This window comes from Schistocerca gregaria, chromosome X (genome assembly GCF_023897955.1).
Source record: "Schistocerca gregaria isolate iqSchGreg1 chromosome X, iqSchGreg1.2, whole genome shotgun sequence".
Taxonomy (NCBI): Eukaryota; Metazoa; Arthropoda; class Insecta; order Orthoptera; family Acrididae; genus Schistocerca; species Schistocerca gregaria.
The window spans coordinates 653,446,464-653,468,845 of record NC_064931.1 but is presented as its reverse complement, the minus strand read 5'-3'; the positions used below and the strand labels follow the sequence as shown (position 1 = coordinate 653,468,845).

At 38.2% G+C, this 22,382-nt stretch overlaps 1 protein-coding gene across 15 annotated transcripts in view; it reads right to left on the bottom strand.

Moving 5' to 3' along the window:
* LOC126297568 (CLIP-associating protein 1-A) overlaps nucleotides 1-22,382 on the bottom strand; it is a 322,153-nt gene that overhangs the window by 12,579 nt on the left and 287,192 nt on the right. For all 15 annotated transcript variants that reach the window (XM_049988512.1, XM_049988519.1, XM_049988524.1 and 12 more), the window contains 3 exons: nucleotides 22,110-22,296; nucleotides 11,976-12,027; nucleotides 2,249-2,414 (listed from right to left, as the gene is read on the bottom strand). In XM_049988512.1, coding sequence (XP_049844469.1) covers nucleotides 2,249-2,414; nucleotides 11,976-12,027; nucleotides 22,110-22,296 — 405 coding nt within the window. The remainder of the gene's footprint in view (nucleotides 1-2,248; nucleotides 2,415-11,975; nucleotides 12,028-22,109; nucleotides 22,297-22,382) is intronic.

The window sequence follows — 22,382 nt, the reverse complement described above, 5'->3', positions numbered from 1 at the left end:
CCTTTTGGGGATGTGAGCTTTCTCTAGCATTGGCAGAAGTCATTTTTAACACAAGAAGCTGATCTGCTCTTTTGGCATTATGGTGACCTTGATCATACAGGAAGGAGCGAAGGAAGGACAACTGGAGTTGAACACCCCATCAATCAGAAGGTAATTAGAAATGAGCCAAAACTCGAATCAGACAAGGATAACAAAGAAAATGGCCCATGTCCATTTCCAAGGAAGCATCCCACCAGTGGCCTTAAGCGATTTACATAAACCATGGAAAACAAAGAGGCTGGGTAGGGATTTGAGCCCCCAAACCTACTGAATTCAAGCCCAGTGCTTAATCTATTGTACTAACTTGCACACACTACCTACTCAGCTAGCCCTGAAGTGACCCCTCTCCTAAATGCAACATTTTTCAAATGATTTCAACTGTCATCATGATCTACTGATAGCTTTCATTAGAATTTTGTGTGTGCAGTTGGATGAAAAACAAAATCTAATAAATGTAAGGGGCAACACGAATACCTCCATTATGAAACTCATTATCTCCATGAAAGAACACTAACACTATCCCAACAGCTGCAGGTAATGTTGGAAAGACAGCTGCTTAGTGTCCATAGTATAGTGGTGGAAGTTTAAAATCACTGCCCAAATTGTTGCAGATTGTTTTATATGTAATTAGTAACATACAGAATTCAGACATGACCAACAGAAGAAAAGGTGACAGATATGGACCAAAACTCCTCACAACACAAATAGGATGATGCAAAAAGTTGTATACTGGTGGATTATGCAGGGGAACGGGTTAGAGAAAGCAACATTTGAATATTGCATCTTAAAAACTGACAGTGTGTATGGGTTCGAGGGGAGGGGAGGGGGGAGACAATACTACAATTACAAGTCCATCTCTTAAAACACCAAAATAAAGAACTATACAATCATGGTCAACACAGAATGTCATTTTGCCATCTGAATGATTTTATATGAGAATCTAGAGGTTTTGGATAATAGAATATTAAAAAACATGAAATACAGAGAGAATTTCAGAGGCTGTGAGGAGATGGAAGTTGCTGTTTCTGACAACTGCACAGAATGAAAGGTAACAGATTAACCCCAAAAGCAAAGAACTATTAGCACATAATCATAGCACTTGAGCCTCCACACTGTTGGTGATCCAATAATGTATTTGCCAGCTGCTATCTCGTTGACAACAGGCAACACTACTTCATCAGCTATGTACACAGATTTTAGTGTTGACACACCTTTATGATCTTTATTGGGAAGTGAGCAAGTTGAAATAAATGAGGAACTAAAAACTGTCCTCAGTGAAAGAAAAAAAAAGTGTAAAATGGTACCCATATATTAATATATTTAAAAGGTTGCTAATATTTCAGCAGATAACACATTTGTTGTTTATCAAGCTATTGAAAAGGTAAAAGAAGCCAGAGACTTAAATGTCAGGTTATTTAAGTGATCATATATGTTTCAAAGTAATAAAGGTGTGTTATTAAAAATTTCCAGATCTTTCATTAATTTTCAACGAACAATTTCTGTGCTAGGGCCATTTAAATAAAATCCTGCAGTCCTGTAGCAGCCTTCCACACAAGTTTACTAAAGAGCACCAAACACACTAAAAGTAATCTTCTTCACTTATTAAAATACTCTCACCCTTTTCTGTGTTTGTTCATATCATTTTCAGTTACACTACTTTCTCTTGCTGACTATCTTATGATGCTAAGTGATTTTTTTTAACTGTCTATGTGTCTCATTTTATCATTTGGCTTCTAAAAAGTGTGTATTTCTTCTGTAGCATTTACCACATTCTCTCATTCCAGTTTTCCCACTTTATGTTACAGACAGACAAATTTGAATGTCTTCAGACCAGGCTCATTTTTACTTTGGCTTTTTCATGACTGTATCACAAGCTGCTTTACAACACATCACTGCCTATGGTTATAGACCTGTGCCTTACAATATAAAGGCAAGTCAACAAATAATACAATCTGGGAGTAATGTAACACGGTGATCATCTGAACACCTACGACAGTTTTAGTTAAACAGGAAATGTGGAACCACTACCTGTATTACATACAATACTGATCAGTTAAATAAATGAAAAAAAAAAAATCAAGCTACCCAGTTACACATGAATGACGTAGAAAAAACAAAATTGTATTTGGACAACACAAACAATGATGCTACTGTACTATCTTCTGAAACTATGTAACAGAAATTGCAGAAAAAATTTTCTGAAACTTACTTGAAATTATAGACTATAATACCAACAGCTCCAGATTTTATTAGGTGTTTTAACTGAGAAAGTGCTTTCTTACAGTCTTGCTCAGATACTTTTGCATTTCCATCATCATCAACTTTTAAAGTGTCAATCACATTCTGCACAATTTGACAGTTTTCTTCTACTAGAGCTGCAATTAAAATAAACAAACAAACAAATAAAATAATTAATGCATTTTACAAATACACACTGTCTGTAGGAAGATTGTACACTGAATTTGCAAGTTACAGATTTTAATATGTTATTTACATATATTCATTTATGAGTGGCCAGGTGCTATGGTGGGGTAAACATGTTGTTAGCTTTAGATGCAATCAAAGAGAAATATTTGTGACTGTAAACTACAATTGGGAACAAACAGACCTTCTGACTATAGGTACCACCAACCTTCCCAGGAAGTGAATAGACAGGTAGGCAGCTGCTCGCAGCTGAATGATAAACTGTTGGCTGTTTATGATGCCAATGTTCACAACCTAGTGTGACTAGTAGATATGTGAACACCTACTGCACAGCAATTCAGAGATAATGAATAGGGATAAGGAATCTAGTCTCAGGAGTAGAAAAAGGGAAAAAGTGACTGAAATACTTTTGGGTCCATCTGAAGACAGACGCCATGTGGGCATCATCCTTATCTAATCACATGTATAATAAGTTTGGGGTTCAAATGGGTGTTAAACAGACTATGGCCTATAGGAATCATAAGAAAACAGACATAGGAGAGACTTAAACTAAAACTTATCTGAAGTCAAAACTTCGATAAGAAATCCAGTAGATTTGAACTCAAAACTTCGATAAGAAACCAGGTAGCTCTTGAGGAAATGGCAGATGAAGTGAAGTCTGCTATTATGACCTCATACTTAGAAACCAAGACGTGCACAAACAGGAACATACCTGGATGGAATGATCATTTGGAACTGCAATGGAAGCAGGTAAGAAGAACGTTAAACTTTGCGAGAAGGAAAATACAATGGGCAAAATATTGGGATGCCCTTGCCAAATAAAATCCTGCCTTTAAGCAAGGGGAACTATCACCCTGGGAGATATTCTGTGAGGTGAAAGGTACAGCTACTAGAGCCAGACTTCATAAAATCCCCACAAGAATACCAACCAACCCAGGAGACACTCTAAGGAAGGAGGATGGTGGGTATACAAGGATAGCACAAAAGATCCTGGATTTGCTCCCAAAACTCATTTCCCTCAATGCACTCTAGCTGGTAACAAGAACAGGTTTCAGTTCCTGGAAGGTAATGATTTACAAGTAACCAAAAGGAGAGCTGAGAATCTGTCAGACAACGTGCTGATTTCAAAAACATCACATCGGTGGTCCGAATGTTTCAACCATTCAAGTCACCAAGCTGAGACAATCTTTCTGGCTCTACTGCAACAAACAAAAGAGGGCTTAACCAGATTCGTGTGCAGACTACTAAGAGTCAGCCTGGTAGCAGGAGCCTAATGCTTGGAGGACAGTGAAGGTTGTTTTCATTCCAAACCAGGGAACAATGAACGTTCCAAGGCTGAGGAATTGAGACCAATCAGTCTATCCTACTTTCTCCTAATGATATTATAAAATATGGTTAATTTGAATGTTGGGGAAAGGAAGTTAACTTAGGTTCCTCTACATGAAAACAAACATGCATATTAACTCAGCAAATAATGCAAAACAGCACATCATGAACTTGTTGGGAAGGTGGAAAAATTCTTTATACGTTCAGGAAACAGCTCCCTGCATCTTCCTGGATATTGAGGAAGCTTTTAGCAATACAATTTATGATTATAGAGTTTCAAGAAGAGCATAGCATTAAGATTACAATATGCCAGGTGGATTGAAGGCCATGCTGAGTTGACGATAGGTAGAAGAACCATGAGGAATGAGATGATCCCTTTTGTCCCCACAGCTGTGGAACCTAGATGTGAATGAACTTGTCAAAGAGTTAAATACTGGAGGATATTTTGCCAAGAATACACAGATAAATTAATCATGTCACAACAATGGCACAATTCACTCTGAACATTGTGCAACAATGCAGCAGGAAATAGATTCTAAGGTCTGTCCCAAGAAAACATTGTAGGAGGAGGATGACGAGGAAGAGATTAATGTTTAATGTCCTGTCAACATCAAGGTTATTAGAGACAGAGCACAAGCTTGAATAAGGGATGGATGGGGAACGAAACGGGCCACACCCTTTCAAAGGAAGCATGCCGACATTTGCTTGGACTGATTTAGCGAAATCGTGGAAAACTTAAATGTGGATGGCTGGATATGGGTTTGAACTGCTGTCATCCCAAATGCGAGTCCAGTGTGCTACACACAGTGAAAACCGTACTTTTAACGTTCATGAGGAAGCATGTACAACACATGTACCAAAATCATACGGTCTTCAAGGAAGTTCTACCATCAGAGTTGATAATGAAGTATCTATACATAACCCTTGATGGGAAACTATCTTTGACCTCTCACATTAAGAATATTTGTCCCATTTGTCCCGTGCTACTATGTGTACTAAAAGAGCCTGTGGTAAAAACTGGTGTGTAAGTCCCAGGAGCACGTACTGGATATACACTTCTGTAATAAAACCTATGATAATCTATGGGGCTACTGTACAGTAGAATAAAGTAGAACAGAAGGTGCTTGACACGCTGCAGAGACTGGTCTCCTTAGCTATAACAGGCAGAATTAGCAGCACACCAACTGCTGGGATGGAGAGTATACTGGAAAATCCTCATTACATCCCTGGGTTACAACGCAGGCAGCAGAAGGGCATACAGGTTAAAACTTGGAAACCTATAGGATATCCAGAATCCCACACCAATTTAGTAAATTTAGTAAATGTAGTAAGTATAGGAATGGTCAGGGAAATTCCAGCTAACTAGACAATAGCCTCCAACTGCTTCAATAAACATTTCAAGACAACAAATGGCAGTCAGGGGCAGCGGAAGAATGAACCACAATACCATTCATGAGAGACAGTCTGGCTTACTGGTGGATTGAAAACAGACAAAAGTGTTGGGGACAGGTTACAGTCTAGACATGAGAAAGCAATCTCTGTAGGGAAGCTGGCAACAATATTACTGAAGGAAGTCTTTGCTATTAAGAGAGTGTGTGTGGAGGAGAATCTGCCTAGGTGCTACAAGGATTGTGGCAGTTGCATTCACTCAGACAACCGAGCAGCTCTGAAATCTCTACCAGCCCCTGAAACGAGAGCAAAGATCATCACACAATGCAAAGACCTTGTGAGGCTCAGGGATTGTAACAGGGTGAACCTGTTGTGGTCCCTGGTCACCCAGGAATTAACAGCAATGAACAACGCTGAACTGGCCATGACAGGAGTGACTACTCTATTTATTGGACTGAAAACTGTCATAATCATCACAAAGGTGATGGAAAAATCACAACCACATAGCCGCATTAGTAGGTGATGGTGATGGTGGTTAGTGTTTAACATCCCGTCGACAACGAGGTCATTAGAGGCGGAGCGCAAGCTCGGGTTAGGGAAGGATTGGTAAGGAAATCGGCCGTGCCCTTTCAAAGGAGCCATCCTGGCATTTGCCTGAAGTGATTTAGGGAAATCACGGAAAACCTAAATCAGGATGGCCGGAGACGGGATTGAACCGTCGTCCTCCCGAATGCGAGTCCAGTGTGCTAACCACAGCGCCACCTCGCTCGGTAGCTGCATTAGTAAGCAGCATGCAGAATATTGGACTAAGATCCAAAAACAAAAAATTGCAAGCTAATGATGCCAAAGCCATTATTTAACATATGTCCTATAATTTGAATGATAGATGAAACTCATTTTAGGAACAATAAATGGCCATGGGAACTTCAACCAACACTTACACAGAAAGGATATGGAGGGCAATAAAACTGCACCACATACAATTTTCGAATACAAATTGCTTGAGGCCAAAAGATACAGTATATTCAGGTCATTAATTCCTAAACAAATTGTGTATAATAAAGAACTAGAGCAGCCACCATGAAACTAGGCACCTCAAGGACACACCTGCTCCCTGAAGTCTGCTGGCACATAGCGTTGCAATTCACTCACCTCATAGCTTTGTTGCCACATGTAAAGTCTTAAAAATTCCGTAGGTGAGCACCGGCTGAATGTTCAGTGTTTCCATGTGATATTGTGTGTTCACTTGTGGTTTCAGTCTCCCATGGAACTGTGCATTGACCTGTGTTCGGTAGTGAGCAAAATGCAAGAGCAAAGGCCTGCACATAATGCTACTCAGGTCGGTGCGCATAAAGGGTGAAAAGACATTCGAAAACAATCTAAGATCATTATGTCAAATGTACTGAAATTTTTACAACAATGAAAAAGACATAAATTTTGTGTAACCTCATAAACTGACAGGAAAAAGAGTGTGGTATTCCCAAATCTTCTATAGGCTGTCGTAGCTCAGCAGAATCTCTAGATGTGAAAAATGGTATCGATTCTCATAGAAAGGGATAGCAATGAGAACAAAAATCTACAGAATCTGACCATTTCAACAAGGTGGTTGCATGTGGAACTGTTCTCGGTTATTACAACAGAGGAGGGTATCCAACAGTAAAACAATACAGAGTGATCCCCATGAAAAAATCAATTATTCTGGCTCACAGACCTCCTTCCTTTGTCTTCTCTGCTCCCTTGGTTTCTGATTCAGAAAACGAAATGATGGGCAAACATTTTTGATAGGCTGCAAAGAAAATGAAACAGCAAGAGCGAAGTTTTTACCTACAAAGCACTACCACATGCTAAGGACAATAGACCTGTAGTGTACTTAGATAAAACTTGTGTTTGACAGAACCACACCAATAAGTGTATATGGCATGACTCCCAAGTTAACAGTGGTTTGAAAGTGCCTACTGGTAGAGGTGTCAGATTAATCATCACACATCGCGAATCACTGATTGCAGGCTTCATGCCAGAGACCAAATTATGAGGGTAGTCCCAAAAGTAAGGTCTCCTATTTTTTACAAGTACATAGACTTGTTTATTTCTACAATGGTTTACATAAGTTTACAGCTTGAACATTTAGCTATTTTTCAACATAATCACCATCTCTCTCAATGCATTTTTGTAGACAATGTGGCAGTTTTTGTATGCCCATGTCATACCAGCTCACCGCCATGCTGTTTAGAAAGTTATGAACCTCTTCTTTCACCTTGTTGTCGGAGCTGAATTGCTTTCCAGGCAAATGTTCTTTTAACTTAGGGAACAGGTGACAGTCACTGGGCGCCAAGTCATGGCTATAGGGTGAGTGGGTGATTATGTTCCACTGAAACTGATGCAGGAGAGCAACGGTTTGCCGAGCGATGTGTGGGTTAGCGTTGTCATGGAGAATGTGTACGCCCTTGCTCAACATTCATCTTCTCTGGTTCTGAATTGCCCGTTTGAGTTTTTTCAGTCTCTCGTAGTACCTGTCAGCATTAACTGTGGTCCCAGTGGGGGCATAAAGTTGACAAACAATACCCCTTTCCAATCCCAAAAAACCGTTGTCATGACCAGCACACTGTGTTTGTTTGATTTTCCGCAGCTTTGGCGAAGAAGGATGCCGCCACTGGCACGATTGTTGCTAGGTCTCAGGTGTAAAGTGGTATGCCCAGGTTTCATAACCCGTGACAATTGAGTCCAGAATGTTGTCCTGCGCAGCTGCAAGATGGTGAAGAAATGTGCAGGAAGCTTCAACTCGTTGCCGCATGTGGTGCTCAGTCAGCACGCATGGTACCGTACCCATCTTGCGCACACATTCCGGTGTTCAATGTTTCCGTTAAAATTCTGTGAGTGTTGCTTCGAGAAACCTCAGGGACCAACGTGCAGAGATCATCCAGGGTGATCTGCCGATCTTCACACATGCTTTGTTCAACCTTCAACACTGTCTCCTCAGAAACTTCTTTGTTCATTGTGAATTTCAGTCTGACCAGTTGCAAACTCTCTACACCACTTACAAACATTTTTTGACATCCATGCACAACTCACCATATACTTCTGTCAATTGGCGTAGGATTTCAATCAGTGAAGTGCCCTTTGCGTTCAAAAACAGAGTAACTGCGCACATTTCGCACTTGGCGGTAACATCAAACTACTATTCTACTGGAAGAAGACAAAGATACCGTGATGGATAATGCCAGTTATCTTTCTATTCAAACAGAAAAGCTGCCACATCCAAATAGGTGCTAGGGAGACATTATGGAGTGGTCGAAGAGAAAGAATGTTTCATTTCAATCAATGAAACGAAGGATGAACTCCTGGCTGTAAAATAAATCCTAGGTCCAAGAAAGACATTTGAATTTGATCAACTGGCAAATGAAATGGGACACCAAATGATATGCTTGCTACTATCACTGCCAATATAACCCTATTAAGCTGATATACTCCAGGTTAAACAAGAAGTGGTTGGACGGTTGGACACACACACACACACACACACACACACACACACACACTACTGTCATACTTGCTGCTGTCAAACATCTAACACATGACGCTCTCTACAGAGTTACTCAGCATGACTGGGTGAGGTACAGAAAACATCTGGAAGCAGTGCAAGAAGCTGATTTTGTGAGCCATGGGTTAAGAGTCAGCATAGGGGAACCTATAAAGATAAACGCCAGGCAGAAACAAGTGACAGTGAATTTGAAGATACAGAATCAAAAGATGCTCCAATTTAGGTAACTGTAGACTACATAAAGAGCTTACTTGATTTAAATTTCTTCCCCTATTAATTTTCGTTATAGCAGGTGATTGTGAATGAATTTTTCTCTTAGATATGCGATAAATCTGTAACAAGTGGTCACAATTAGCTTACTCGCCATTAAATGCCACTTAAAATAAGATTCTCAGTATTGCATTCATTAACAATGACAGTTTTTCACAAAACATGTATCGAATTTGTTCACATTTGTATTTCATCTTATTGCATTGTCCTCTCTCTTACACTTCAGAAATTTTCTTCCACTGTTTCTTTTTGTCTTCCATACAAAGGTGTAGTCACTCATGTTTTATTGCCGAGTATAATGCAGTAGCAAGGGGCTACACAGTTCAATGTGAGTGAAGGACAACGTTATTGTATCAAACGTACTGAAGGTTTTTCACTGGGCTGGCGAATAGTGAAGTAGCCAGGAATAATATAAATTTTGTGCAAGTTCATAAAATGACAACAAAACCTTGTGATAATTCCAAATTGACAGTATCCCATATTAACAGTGTGGTAAAGATGGCAGAATCTCTAGATATGAGCATGTAAATGAAACTGGAAACTACACAATTTCACAATTTTGACAAAATGTCAAGTGCATAGAACTGTACTTCAATACTACAACAGAGGAGAGAATATGACAGCTAGAAAAATACAGAGTGATCTTCTTGAAAAAAATTAAATTATTCTGTCTCAGAGACCTCTGTTCTTTGTCGCCTCCAGTCACTCTATTTTTGGTTCAGAAAGTACAATGATGGCCAAAAATTTTAATTGAATGTAGAGACATTGCAGCAGAAAAAGCAAAATTTTGTGTAAATAAAATAGAAAGAAACTTCCACATGGGAAAAATATATTAAAAACAAAGATTCCAAGACTTACCAAGCGGGAAAGCGCCGGCAGACAGGCACAATGAACAAAACACACAAACACACACACAGAATTACTAGCTTTCGCAACCGATGGTTGCTTCTTCAGGAAGGAGAGGGAAAGACGAAAGGATGTGGGTTTTAAGGGAGAGGGTAAGGAGTCATTCCAATCCAGGGAGCGGAAAGACTTCCCTTAGGGGGAAAAAAAGGACAGGTGTACACTCGCACACACACACATATCCATCCGCACATACACAGACACAAGCAGACATATATAAATATGTCTGCTTGTGTCTGTGTATGTGCGGATGGATATGTGTGTGTGTGTGTGTGTGTGTGTGTGTGTGTGTGTGTGTGTGTGTGTGTGTGTGTGCGCGCGCGCGCGCCGAGTGTACACCTGTCCTTTTTTTCCCCCTAAGGGAAGTCTTTCCGCTCCTGGGATTGGAATGACTCCTTACCCTCTCCCTTAAAACCCACATCCTTTCGTCTTTCCCTCTCCTTCCTGAAGAAGCAACCATCGGTTGCGAAAGCTAGTAATTCTGTGTGTGTGTTTGTGTGTTTTGTTCATTGTGCCTGTCTGCCGGCGCTTTCCCGCTTGGTAAGTCTTGGAATCTTTGTTTTTAAAATTTTTGTGTAAAATACACTTACTGTGTGCTGAGGGTAATAGTCTTGTAGTATACTGCAGAAAAATTTGGGTCTCACAAAATCATACACAAAAATATATTTTGCTCGTTTTCAATGGAAATATTGGCCTGAAAGTATCTACAATTATTTTTGTACAGCATATATCGGCAATTTAGGTGATGGGTGTAGTAAAGAAGAAATACAATCTGCAAATACAAATTTTTTGGGAGGTAGGGAATGTTCTCAGTTGTATTAAGGTGACCTGTCGCAACTAAAATCCTGTTGATGGTGTACATGTACTTGCGTGCAGTCGCGTATGGAGTGTCTCATAATAAAATACATTCTTATGTGACACGATACAATAATAATGTCACAGATGTTACCAAAATTAATTTCACAGTTTTCTTAACAACTTTCTGACTGGAAGTTTCTACAAGGTCCAACAGAACACAAATTCATCACCGACGACATTTTTGGTTACATGGGCTGAACAGTTTCACGCCTGTTACAGTGTTCTATTTTAATCTCCGAATACTTTCACGTTTTCACGATAAAATATGTACCACATGCATCAGTAAAGTTTGAGAATGTTCATACATTATTTTCTGTTCACACATGTCAGTGATTCTGTTTTCTTCCGCAGCTTGAAGGAAAGAAATACTTTTGTTCAAAACTTATTTTAACATCAGTTTTTATTTTATTTCCTTTCTTTCGTAGCAGCTGGGAAGAATTTTATTTTGTGAAGAACTCCTTTATATTCTAGACTAAAAACAGAGATGTCTAACATTAAAAAAAAAAAAAAATACTAAGATTTTGAAATTATCACTAACTGGCAATGCTGTCGGACGGTGGGATGACCTTGAGATGTCTATTTTAGTGACAGCCGCTATAGTAACTGGTCTCCTACTGCACTTCGAGGGAATGGCAGGGAGAGAAATTGCACAATAAACTCATTTCTGGTGCTAAATGTAGTGAGCTGTTTTTCTGTTTCCATGTGCAAATAAAATCAATATAATCTCCAGTCCAAATCACAATTGTTTTGCAAATTATTTTGTGGCTAATTCTGGTTTCTTTCCATTGCAATGCATTTCTGAATCCCCTTACTTTCTTATACACATTTATAAAGCATACAAGAAACCTCACCTTCATTGCAAGCATGAATAGTTATACTTTTGTATGAAGTTCTAAAATGCCCAGTCTATGTACCTGAGTGGGTTCCTTCTAAGGTCCATGAATTTGTATTGTAAGCAGACTTTATAGGATCAGAGAATACAATAACAGATGGGGATGAATTATCAGCATTACACCCAAGTAAACTCTTCCCAAACTGATTAAAAAAGTAAAAATATTGAAGTTGTGAATGAAGCCGCATACACTGCTTTTAGCTTTACACAGAATTACCATATAAAACAAATGCAATATCATTTGTTACAATAGAAATTCAAGATTTTACTATGTCTGTAAAATTACGTTTTACTTAGCATGTAGTTTTACATGGAAGTTATTTTAAAGTGACAAACCTGCCGATGGCATATTCTTGTAATCTTGATCTGAATCTTGGCCATCCAAATTCTGCAACAGAAAATGGAAACAGCAATAATAAGTTAATGTTCAAGTACTGTATATGTGTCCTTTTACCAAAAAATTTGAACAAGGTGTTGTAGATTGATATTAATAAATTACTCCTTATACGCAGCTACTCAAAACAGTTAAAAACTGCAGTACAGTCAAGCGAATTTTCATCTACCTCTTGATAACATAAATTTATGCTCAAATGAGTCTAATATTCCTATCTGATGTGTCATTTGTGGTTAAGATACAATGTCCATTTTAAATTAAATGACAAATGGGAATCACACAATTAATGAAAAATGATATCATCTGTTGCTTGGCTTATTTGAAATTGCATGTGTATTACACACATACAATTGATGAATATAATGAATATCTCAAATGACAACAAAAGTAACCCCCAAAAATATCAACAAACACAATAGTTAAAAGTTATTATGCATGACCGTATCGTTAACCACAATAGCAATCAGTTACTATGCTGCTCCAAGCATTGGCTAATTAAGAAATTTTTTGGTGTCTACAAACATCATTACTTTGGAAAATGCGTCTTTCATGTCATTCTTGTGGAAACTGTTGAATACAATGATCTACACCACCACTTCTGAGCAGTCATGTTTCTGCACAAGAGTGAGCAGGATTCAAGGGGGGTACCACCATAAACCAAAAATTCTGCATCTCCATACTGATACTTTTCAGACTTGAATTAATAAGAAAGTGTTTTTGGCTCCCTCCACACAGTAGCATATTGAGAATCACTGTGTAAATGCAAATCACACTCAAATGTGAAGTTACAACTTATTGGTTCAATTTCTATGTTCTACGGACTGCTGTAAACATTATTTTTAATGAAACAATGAATAATGAATTTGAAAGTTAAGTATTGTGGCCAACTCTTAAAAAATCACTGAGAAACCAGTTAAATAAAGATGTAGTTTAATCAGTGACAATTCCAAACAGTTTGGAATTACAATTTCCTCACAAAAGGAAAGTCAGTAGCTAGTAATAATACTTTACAGAAAGCTGGATGAAGTTTTAATGACTTTATTAACATGCAAAAAAAGCCAGAGAGAGAGAGAGAGAGAGAGAGAGAGAGAGAGAGAGAGAGAGAGAGAGAGAGAGAGAGACTTTTTAAGTTTGTGCCAATTTTTCACATGTGTTAAGTCAGGGCATCAAAAAATTATTTTGGGCTATTTACAAAGTTTTGGAATTATTCAAAGACTCTGCACCCCACACAGTTAACTTTATAGCAAATTTAGCTCATCAAATACTGAAGTGAATCAGTCACTGATACATCAAATTAGGCTTGGTAGTACAGGAAACATATGGGCTTTTGGGGGTGGTGGGTTTATCTCATTTCTTTATAAAAGTTTTGTCCTATTTCATATTTTAACACAGTATACAGAAAAGCTTCAATAGAATGAAAGTTGTAAACCATCAAATTTTATATTTAAGGTCAATGGAAAGAGCTGCATTATTGTGCAACTTGCATGAATTATAGTGTATGAATTAAAAATCACATTGTTTAACAGAAAAGTTCCTGGCAGAAATACAGTAATGCAACACAGCCAAAGAAAATAAACACCTACATTGCAGTTTCATATGCAGTTTGCACATTCATTATTTCAGCATTATTTAGGTCTTTTTCATTCAGAAATTGTAAGCAGAAATACAGAACCAATAAGTAACAAGTTTGGACAAGCAATGGCATTATTACACACAGAGAGAGAAAATGGGAGCTATATCGTAATATAGACAGTCACAGCCCAGTTACAGAACATTATTGCAGGCAAAACTGTAAATTACTTAAGAATATAATTGAACATGCTAAAATAATGTATTATATGAAGAGAACAGACAGGTCTCAGAATGAAATTAAAACTGTAAGACCCGTAGTTACAGAAGTAGCAGGGCAGAATGTAGTGTTGTGTAACCTATTTACTAATTATTTCGTCAATAGTTGGCAAGTTGAATCAAAATTTTATTGGAACAGACAAATCCGCAGGACTTTAGAAAGCAGGCATTCTCTGATGATTATGTCACACATAATCAATTAGCAAGGAGTAAGTTGAATCAATTAATGAATTACTGAAGAGTAAAAACTCACAAATGTGTAACAAAGTATCAGAGGATAAGACACTCATTCATTTTGAGTACGAGCACTTGTACCTACTCATGCTCTTAATCATGAACAGACCAGTTCTGGCGTGGTGGGGATTGAGGGAAATGTGCACACACCATGTGGTGAAATGGGAGAGGATGATTTCTGACAGCAGTACGTTCACAGCAGTATTGACAACGGTCATCATAGGCCATTGACAGAGATCGCCTAATAACGTTGGCCGACTGCTTGGTCACAGTGCATCCAATCTTCTTCGTCAGTTTTTGACAGGATCAAGAAGGTTAGGTTAGATTAGAATCTATTCTATTTATGAAGTAGGTGATACTTTAACCTCCTAGGTTGGAATGGATACACTACCACCTCTGTGCTTGGAGATAAGTGCTACCATGTGGCTTTAGCTATTAAAAGGATGCCAAAGGCATGTGAATGAGCTATAAATGTATTAAAAAGAAAGTGGTGAGTACTTTACACTTCGTCCTCAGTTACTGGAATTACCAGACAAGTTTTACGAATATTTGAGATGAAGGGAGAAACATTCTGGTACATATTCAACACTATCTGTGATGACTCTGAAAAGTGAGGTTACAAACACTGTTGGAAGTTGTGCAGACATACGTCAATTAACCTTCAATGACTATCATTACGCATACATGTAAAAGACAAACAAAGTTTAGAATAAGATACTCTGAATACATAAATCAATGAAAGCAGAAAAACACACACACACACACACACACACACACACACACACACACACACCACATTTGCAAACCAATTCATGTAACAGAATCACCGATCTACTGGCGTAAAAATGCCAGTAAACAGTAATTTGTAGACAGCTAATGTCCTTCTGGTACAAAACAAAAAAGATCCACTACAGTTGCATAGGATACGCCACTCTTTTCACTCGAACAAATTATTTTTTGAGGTTATAATTTACGCCTCAAATGTCCGATAAAGATTTTGCCTACTTGTAGGTAAAAGCAGACGTACACAATGACAAGTGCAATTCAATTAGTAGTAATGATGATGTAATAGTAGTGATGATGAATTTATAATCCCTTTGCAACATATGAATAAAGAAGCCTATAATTAGTGGATATTAGTGACAGTGAGGAGGAGTACATATCAAGTGGTAGGGAAACAGCTTTGCCTGAAAATACAATACAGTATCAATGTGGATTCAAAATAATGAAGATGTGTAAAATTCAGACAGATTTTTAATAGAAGAGAAACATTTCAAGAAAAAGACACATAAACTGAAAGAATTATTAGTGTTGTTATGTCACAATGTGAATAAAGAAGCCAACTATTAGTGAGAACAAACTAGATACTAGGGAAAAAAGAGGAGGAATGTTTATTCAGTACAGACGGAACATCTTTACATTAACAAGATATGTTTGCAAAGGTTACAGTAGCTCAGGAAAAAAATTAGTAACACAAGTCAATGTTGTAGAAAATTAAATTAAAGAGACTGCATGTGTTCAGCAGATATAAAAAGCTGTTAAAGACGTAGAGGTTAGGAGGAGGAAGAAACCTTCTGACAAAGAACAAGCTGTAAAAGCAAGTCGGAATTTCCGGAATGCGCATGCTATGAGAAAATAATGGGAAGAGACATGTTGACTACGTATTTTTTGTAAATGTGGGGAAACCTAAAAGCTTACTGTTTGATAATTGCTCCCAGCTCTGCTCAAATCTATACAGAGAAGAAATGGCTGAAATCCAAGTCAACGGTTACTCCTTTAAATGCATGTATAACATAACAACTGTACTGAACGTAATGTAACGATGAAAAATTAAAATTTTTTGATGAAACTGTGTGTAGAAAAATATTGATATTGTCATGACGGAAAAAACATTACTTTCTTTAGACCTACTTAAACAAATGTTATTAATAAGTCTTAAATAGAAATTAGAATACGATACTATGTAAAAATGTAAATGACTGACTGTAACACTCACACAGAACAGTATTTCGTTCATAGTCAATTTTCAAATATTCATCCTTGACCTTGAAGCACCAAGTGGCGAGTGCAGTGGTGAAAAGGAAGCACAAGGATAGAATCCAAGAGTGTGGAAGTGTTTTCGATGCCCAGAAATAAAAATTTTAAATCGTGCCTAATTGTGTGTCAAATCATTTATATAAAGTGATGTGTCTATTGGTTAAACATTTCCGGACATATAGTATCCAAGTTTTGAGCCACTGCAGCAGTTGGAATAATGTATCTGGGAAGGTGTCATGGTGAACCATATTAAATCGCATTGCCAGATTCACGAAGAAAATCTGCAGAATTGGTTGACACCGCTAATTACAATGGAACATTAACAACAAAGCAGTAAGTCTATTATACTTTTTAATTAGGAATGGAGTGTGGGTCAGCTTAGTGCAAATGCTGAACACTGTTTTCTCGGAACAGTATAAATTTTGTATTCACAGTTGTACTAAATTTCCTTTTTTCCTACACCTGCACAACTCGTGCCTTCCTATGGAAATTGACATCAGGATGAAGAGACAGGGATTTCTGCTACGAAAAGTCCCTTCGAGACTGTGTGTGTGTGTGTGTGTGTGTGTGTGTGTGTGTGTGTGTGTGTGTGTGTGTGTGTGTGTGTGTGTGTGTGTGTGGTGGGGGGGGGGGGGGGGGGGGCGTTGAGCTTCATAACTTTCACTATATTGATCTTCTATTCAGTGTGAATGTAATTAATAAAATAGCGTATATTCAATAATAGATTTTTTTATGAACGAATGTAAGAAAACTAATTTTTTGCACTTATGTTGTTTGCTGTTTTAATCATCAGTATGTAGACTGGTTCCGTGCAGCTCACCTCTCCTTCATGTTACCTCGAACATGAACCAGGATGTTTAATTCACTGCCAGCGATGCTTCTTGAACCCTCTCTAGAGTGTCGAACCGAAGGCCTTTCAACTCGAGTTTCAGTTTTGGGAATAGCGTGCCAAATCAAGCGAGTACGAAGGATAGGGTAGTGCCGCCATGTTGTTTTTTGCCAAAAAGGTCCTGGTGAGCAAGAATGCATGACAGGGTGTGTTGTCATGATGCAGGAGTCAGTTCCCTTGACACCAAACTTTGGGCCACCATCGCAAAACGTCACAGTAGTACACGGAATTCACTGTTTGGTTGGGTTGGACAAATTCTTTGTGTTCAGTTCCCTTGGTATCAAAGAAAACGATGATCATGCTTTTCACTTAGCTCTACATCTGTCTTGCTTTTTTGGGTGTTCGAGAGCCCAGGCTCTTCCAATGGGGCAATTGTTGCTTTGTCTCTGGGTCGTAACTGTAAATCCAGCTGTCGTCACTAGTGATAACCCGTGACAAAAAGGTTGGATCATCAGATGCGGTATGGCAAAGGTCCGTGCACACTTCAGCACACTGTGCCTTCTGATCAGCAGTCAAAATCTTTGGCACAAATTTTGTGGCGACACAATGCATGCCCAATTCATCAGTCAAAATTTGTTTACATGTCACATAACCAATACCCACTTCATTCACAAAGTCTTGAATGGTTCGACATCGATCTGCACAGACCAGTTGTTGAAAGTTTGGCAACAATGTCTGGCATTGTGTGACTAATGGGCCTTCCAGTGTGAGCATCATCTTAGATGTCTGTACAGCTGGCCCTGAACTGAGCATGCCACTCAAACACATGCATACGGCTCATGTTCTGTCCCCCAAACACTTGTTGAAACATTCCAAGGGTCTCCGAAGCACTTTTCCTGAGATTCGCACAGAATTTGATACACACGTGCTGTTCTGTTCACGGATCCATTGTAAAATCATCACACACCCAACACAAAGTATTACGGAAATCACTTGGACATGCAACACATCCTCCCAGCTGAATGCCACCCTGCACACAGACTCATCAGATATGCAGCTCTCGCCACCTAGTGGGGCAAAGATCTACTCTTCTACTTTCCAGATGGTGACAATAGTCCCGAAAATTTTAGATTCCACCTCGTATGATGGTTAGAGACAGTGTTACATGGCAATAGTGTGATGTCTCCTGAGGATTACAAATTTTTTGACTGGTACTCCAAAAACTTGAAATACATGGGTAGCTTGAAACGTTCTTGGAATGGGATCGAAAGAAATGACTATCTCACTTTTTTATTTTCAACATAGTCTCTGTTTACACTACTGCACTTGACCCAGCAACAGTCAGTGCCTTGATCTCAGCTCTGCAAAATATCCATCAAGTTCAACTGTCAGTCCTTTGTTTGAAGAGAATGTCTGTCCACCGAGGAAAGTTTTGAGCTTGAGGAAGAGAAGAAAGACTGATGGAGCCAAATCCAGCAAATAAGGTGGTTTTAGCAGCAATTTGTATTTTAGTTCATGTATTTTTGCCATTTCAATGGTACTTGTGTTGATGAAAGATGATGTTCTTCCTTGCCAAACCTGGACTTCTCTTGTGGATATTTTGCTGTAGTTGGTCCAGGCCAGCATAATACTGTTCCATAATTGTTTGACCAGTTGGAAAATTAACTATCAGCAGAATCCCTTTTTGGATCGTAGAAAACTGACAACATGGCCGTACCACCCAACTGTATTGCTTTTGATCTCTTCGGTGGTGGCGAATCAACAAGTCTCTACTGCTTTGATGGTTGTCTCAAACAATAGTTAAGACATTTTCATTCTAATACATTTCTGAACCTGCATTACGAGCCAAGGCACTCGTCCAGCAGATCATTTTCATATATTCAATTCCACTGTGAAAATGTGATGTGCCCATTCAGATAACATCCTTACGCTTCAGCAATTTCTTGCACTTTCAATCGATGATCCTCTATGAGCATTCTACGCATTATTGCTGTAATTTCTGAAACGGTGGCACATCTGAAACAGTGGATCGTCATCTAAGTTGTCTTGACCAAACTTAAACTCATTTCTTCACTTGGCAATAGTTGAAAATTAAGATGCACAGTCTCCCTGTGTGTGCTGAAAATTGGCATGAATTTCCTTTGCTTTCATACCTTCCTTTACGAAGTACTTAACAACAAATCAAAATTTTGTTTATTCTATCCTCACATTTTAATACGTGGGAACAACAACAAAGAGACACCACATCACAGGTTTCTACCCAGAGTACAGACATCTCGTCGTGATTGTGTGAACTAACTACCCTTGTAAGGAAAAAATTAATGTTATTATGATACTCTGGCATAGGCAAATGTGGAAAAGTGGTGTCAACTTCAAAACCTTCTACTTATAAGTAAAAAAAAGCAATCATTTGTAAATACAACAATTATTCCCAAACAAAGTGTTACTTTAGCCTAACTTTTGTTTCATGTGTACCCGTAACTGTCTATTTAATACCAATTATCATTTTCAAAGACTCAAGTAACTGAGGAGAATTTCCATTAAGACCTCTTCCATATCATATAATGAATTTGTTTTTCTTAAATATTACGAAAAATATGAATGTTTTTACAGAACAGAAAAGTATTTTTTAATATTCATATGTATCTAAGTACTGCATCTGATGTTATAAATGATGGATGTTTCAGAAGGAACTATAAATATTTGGGACAGTGTTAAAAGGAATAATTTAGAGTATAAAAGAACAATATTCTTGCACAAAAATGGTTTTGTGGCTATATGAAAATCTAAGTGGAGTACATCCACGATGGAAGTGCAACTGGTTTCTTTATAACCTGATGTGTGTAACCTCCTACCTATAACAATCTTTTGAGTATTGCAATGGAATTCTTCAGAGGTGGGGAAATATTTTGAGACTGTTGTTTCTTGAAGATTAACATTTCATGTAATGATACAGATCAACTTTCATGCAACAACAAACATATTTGTTCAAAGATGCCAGTCGACTGTTGAGAGTCAGGCAAAAAGGGTTTCAAGGGATTAAGTTTAACTTATTACAATCATTGAAGCACAGCAGTAGATATCTTGTAGTCACTTGTTTAGGCAGTTACACCCATATCTACTGAAGGCACTGCATGATTGAGTAGACACAACACACTGGATGCAGATAATTGGCAGTGATGGTGTTGGCAGATAGTAATGGTCCTTTCCATGTTGTTTGTGACAATGGAAAATTTGAGATGTACATGAAAATATAAATGAGGAGGGGGTATTGACTGGCATCTTAAAACACTGACATTAGTTGTCCATAAAACACCTGAATTGGATCACTGCATATAGAGGAACTTGTCTTTAGGAACCTGCACTCTCAGCAATCAATAGCACGCCACTGCAGGTGTACTCTTGATTTATGTAGTTGTACTTCATAGTGTTACATTAGGTCTACAAGCATTTTACATTGATCCCTTTGAAAGGTGACTGCTAATATCCCATTACTGTTTTGCAACCATAAGAGTCACAGCAGAAGCTCTTTTTATTAATGACATTTTTATTCACATCAGTGGTCACACTGTCAAACCACAAAACATTGCTTTACCTATACACATGTTTAATGAAATAATTTCCTTCACTTAGCAGCATTAGAGAGCCAAAATCAGATAAATGTTGCAAATACCACAGCTCATTTGTGGGCAGGAAAGAGGGAAAAATTCGTTAAAGCTCTTACTTTTTCTTCTGCATGTTAGAAATTGCTACATATTCTTTGCCTGCAGTCTGAAAAGAAGTGTCAATGAAATTGATGAGGACATTAATAAAGTATTTCTAACCTGGCACTGTAAACGATATTCTTTGCCAACTATACAATGGTCCTCTGTGTTTTGCTGGTAGCCACTTTTTAAAAAGCCATTCACTCACAATGAAGTTCCCAATAGAAAAACACATTTTTTCCATAAAATGTGTGTCCAAACATTGTTTTTGCATACCATCAGACCAGCAAAGGACGGCCACCATAACTGAGAGGTTGTTAGTATTCAATAATAATTCAGGCCTATTTCTCATGATATGTGGTATCAAACAGAAGGCATGGAAGTATCAATCACATACATGCAAGTTTCTCTTATAAAGGTGGTTTGTGTGTGTGTGTGTGTGTGTGTGTGTGTGTGTGTGTGTGTGTAAGCAGCCGTGCACGCACGCGCCTGCTCATATACAAAAATGATACAACTATGACAACTGCATATCATTCAGTCTCATGGTGGGCAGTGATCCTAATGTTTTGTGTTGTCAGTGTGTACTGAGTATGTCTTAAGAGACATCAGATGCCTTTCCTCCATAGTTTTAAAGATATTTTCAGTTCTGCCTTTGTGATATGTAGGCTGCAGTACTGTTTCTTAGTCAGATCAAAATCCACATTAGGACTGGTTATACTAATCTAGTTTGACTGTTAATAGCTCATCACCCAGGGATTTAGGTTTTCAGATTCATTGTAGGAACCACAAAAAACTCTAATAACAATGCACCAAGAAGGAATTCAGTGAAATGATCTGTACTCACATATTCATAACTACAACAACACCAACCACAAACACTACTACTACTACTACTACTACTACTACTACTACGTTTGTAATCATAGTGTTTGGAGATAAACAAGCTTGGATGTTCTCATGCTAATTCGATGAGTTGTGAATCATTCATTTTGAGCTGCCACAGACTAAGACAAGCTGCAATGACAGTACTTCCAACAGCACACAGCTGTTCAAATGAACTGCTTTGTAGAGCAGGAAAATTGCATGGCTATAGCTGCCTCCCTGGGAGTTGCCGCTGCTGTGTGCCTGCACTACCAGCAAGGATCCCACTGAGTTACTAACAGAAGTCCCATTTCATAGTAAAGTGACTACAACTGTGCAACTTAAGTCATTTCACACACAAAACTGGAATTGTATCTTAAAGTTTCCTGATAAGGTATGCTATTCCACACAATATGCTTCAGAGACTGGGATATTTCTTTTTTTCCATTGTGTGTGTCACTGGTTCTACTAATCTGGCTGAACCAAATTTTCTATTTATCCATCCAGTCATTGAACAATATCTCTAATAAAGCTCAGAACTGAGTTAGTTTTTAAATACTTACTGTAGGTTCTCTACTAATTGACAGAAGATGTTCCATTTGTTCTTCTAATTTCTCCATACCGCACGACATCTGACTGATGCCAGAATCATGTGATGTAGTTTCTCGTTCCTTATCCAGCATTTTCACAGAACTGAGGCCACCATCAAAACTATAATTCTGTATTTCTGTGGTTGTTCTGTGGAGTGACCTGCAAAACAAAGATTCCTAATTAACAAAAAGTTAGAAAATAAATTTGAAAAGTAGAAACCCCGCAGTATATTGATTTAAAAAAAA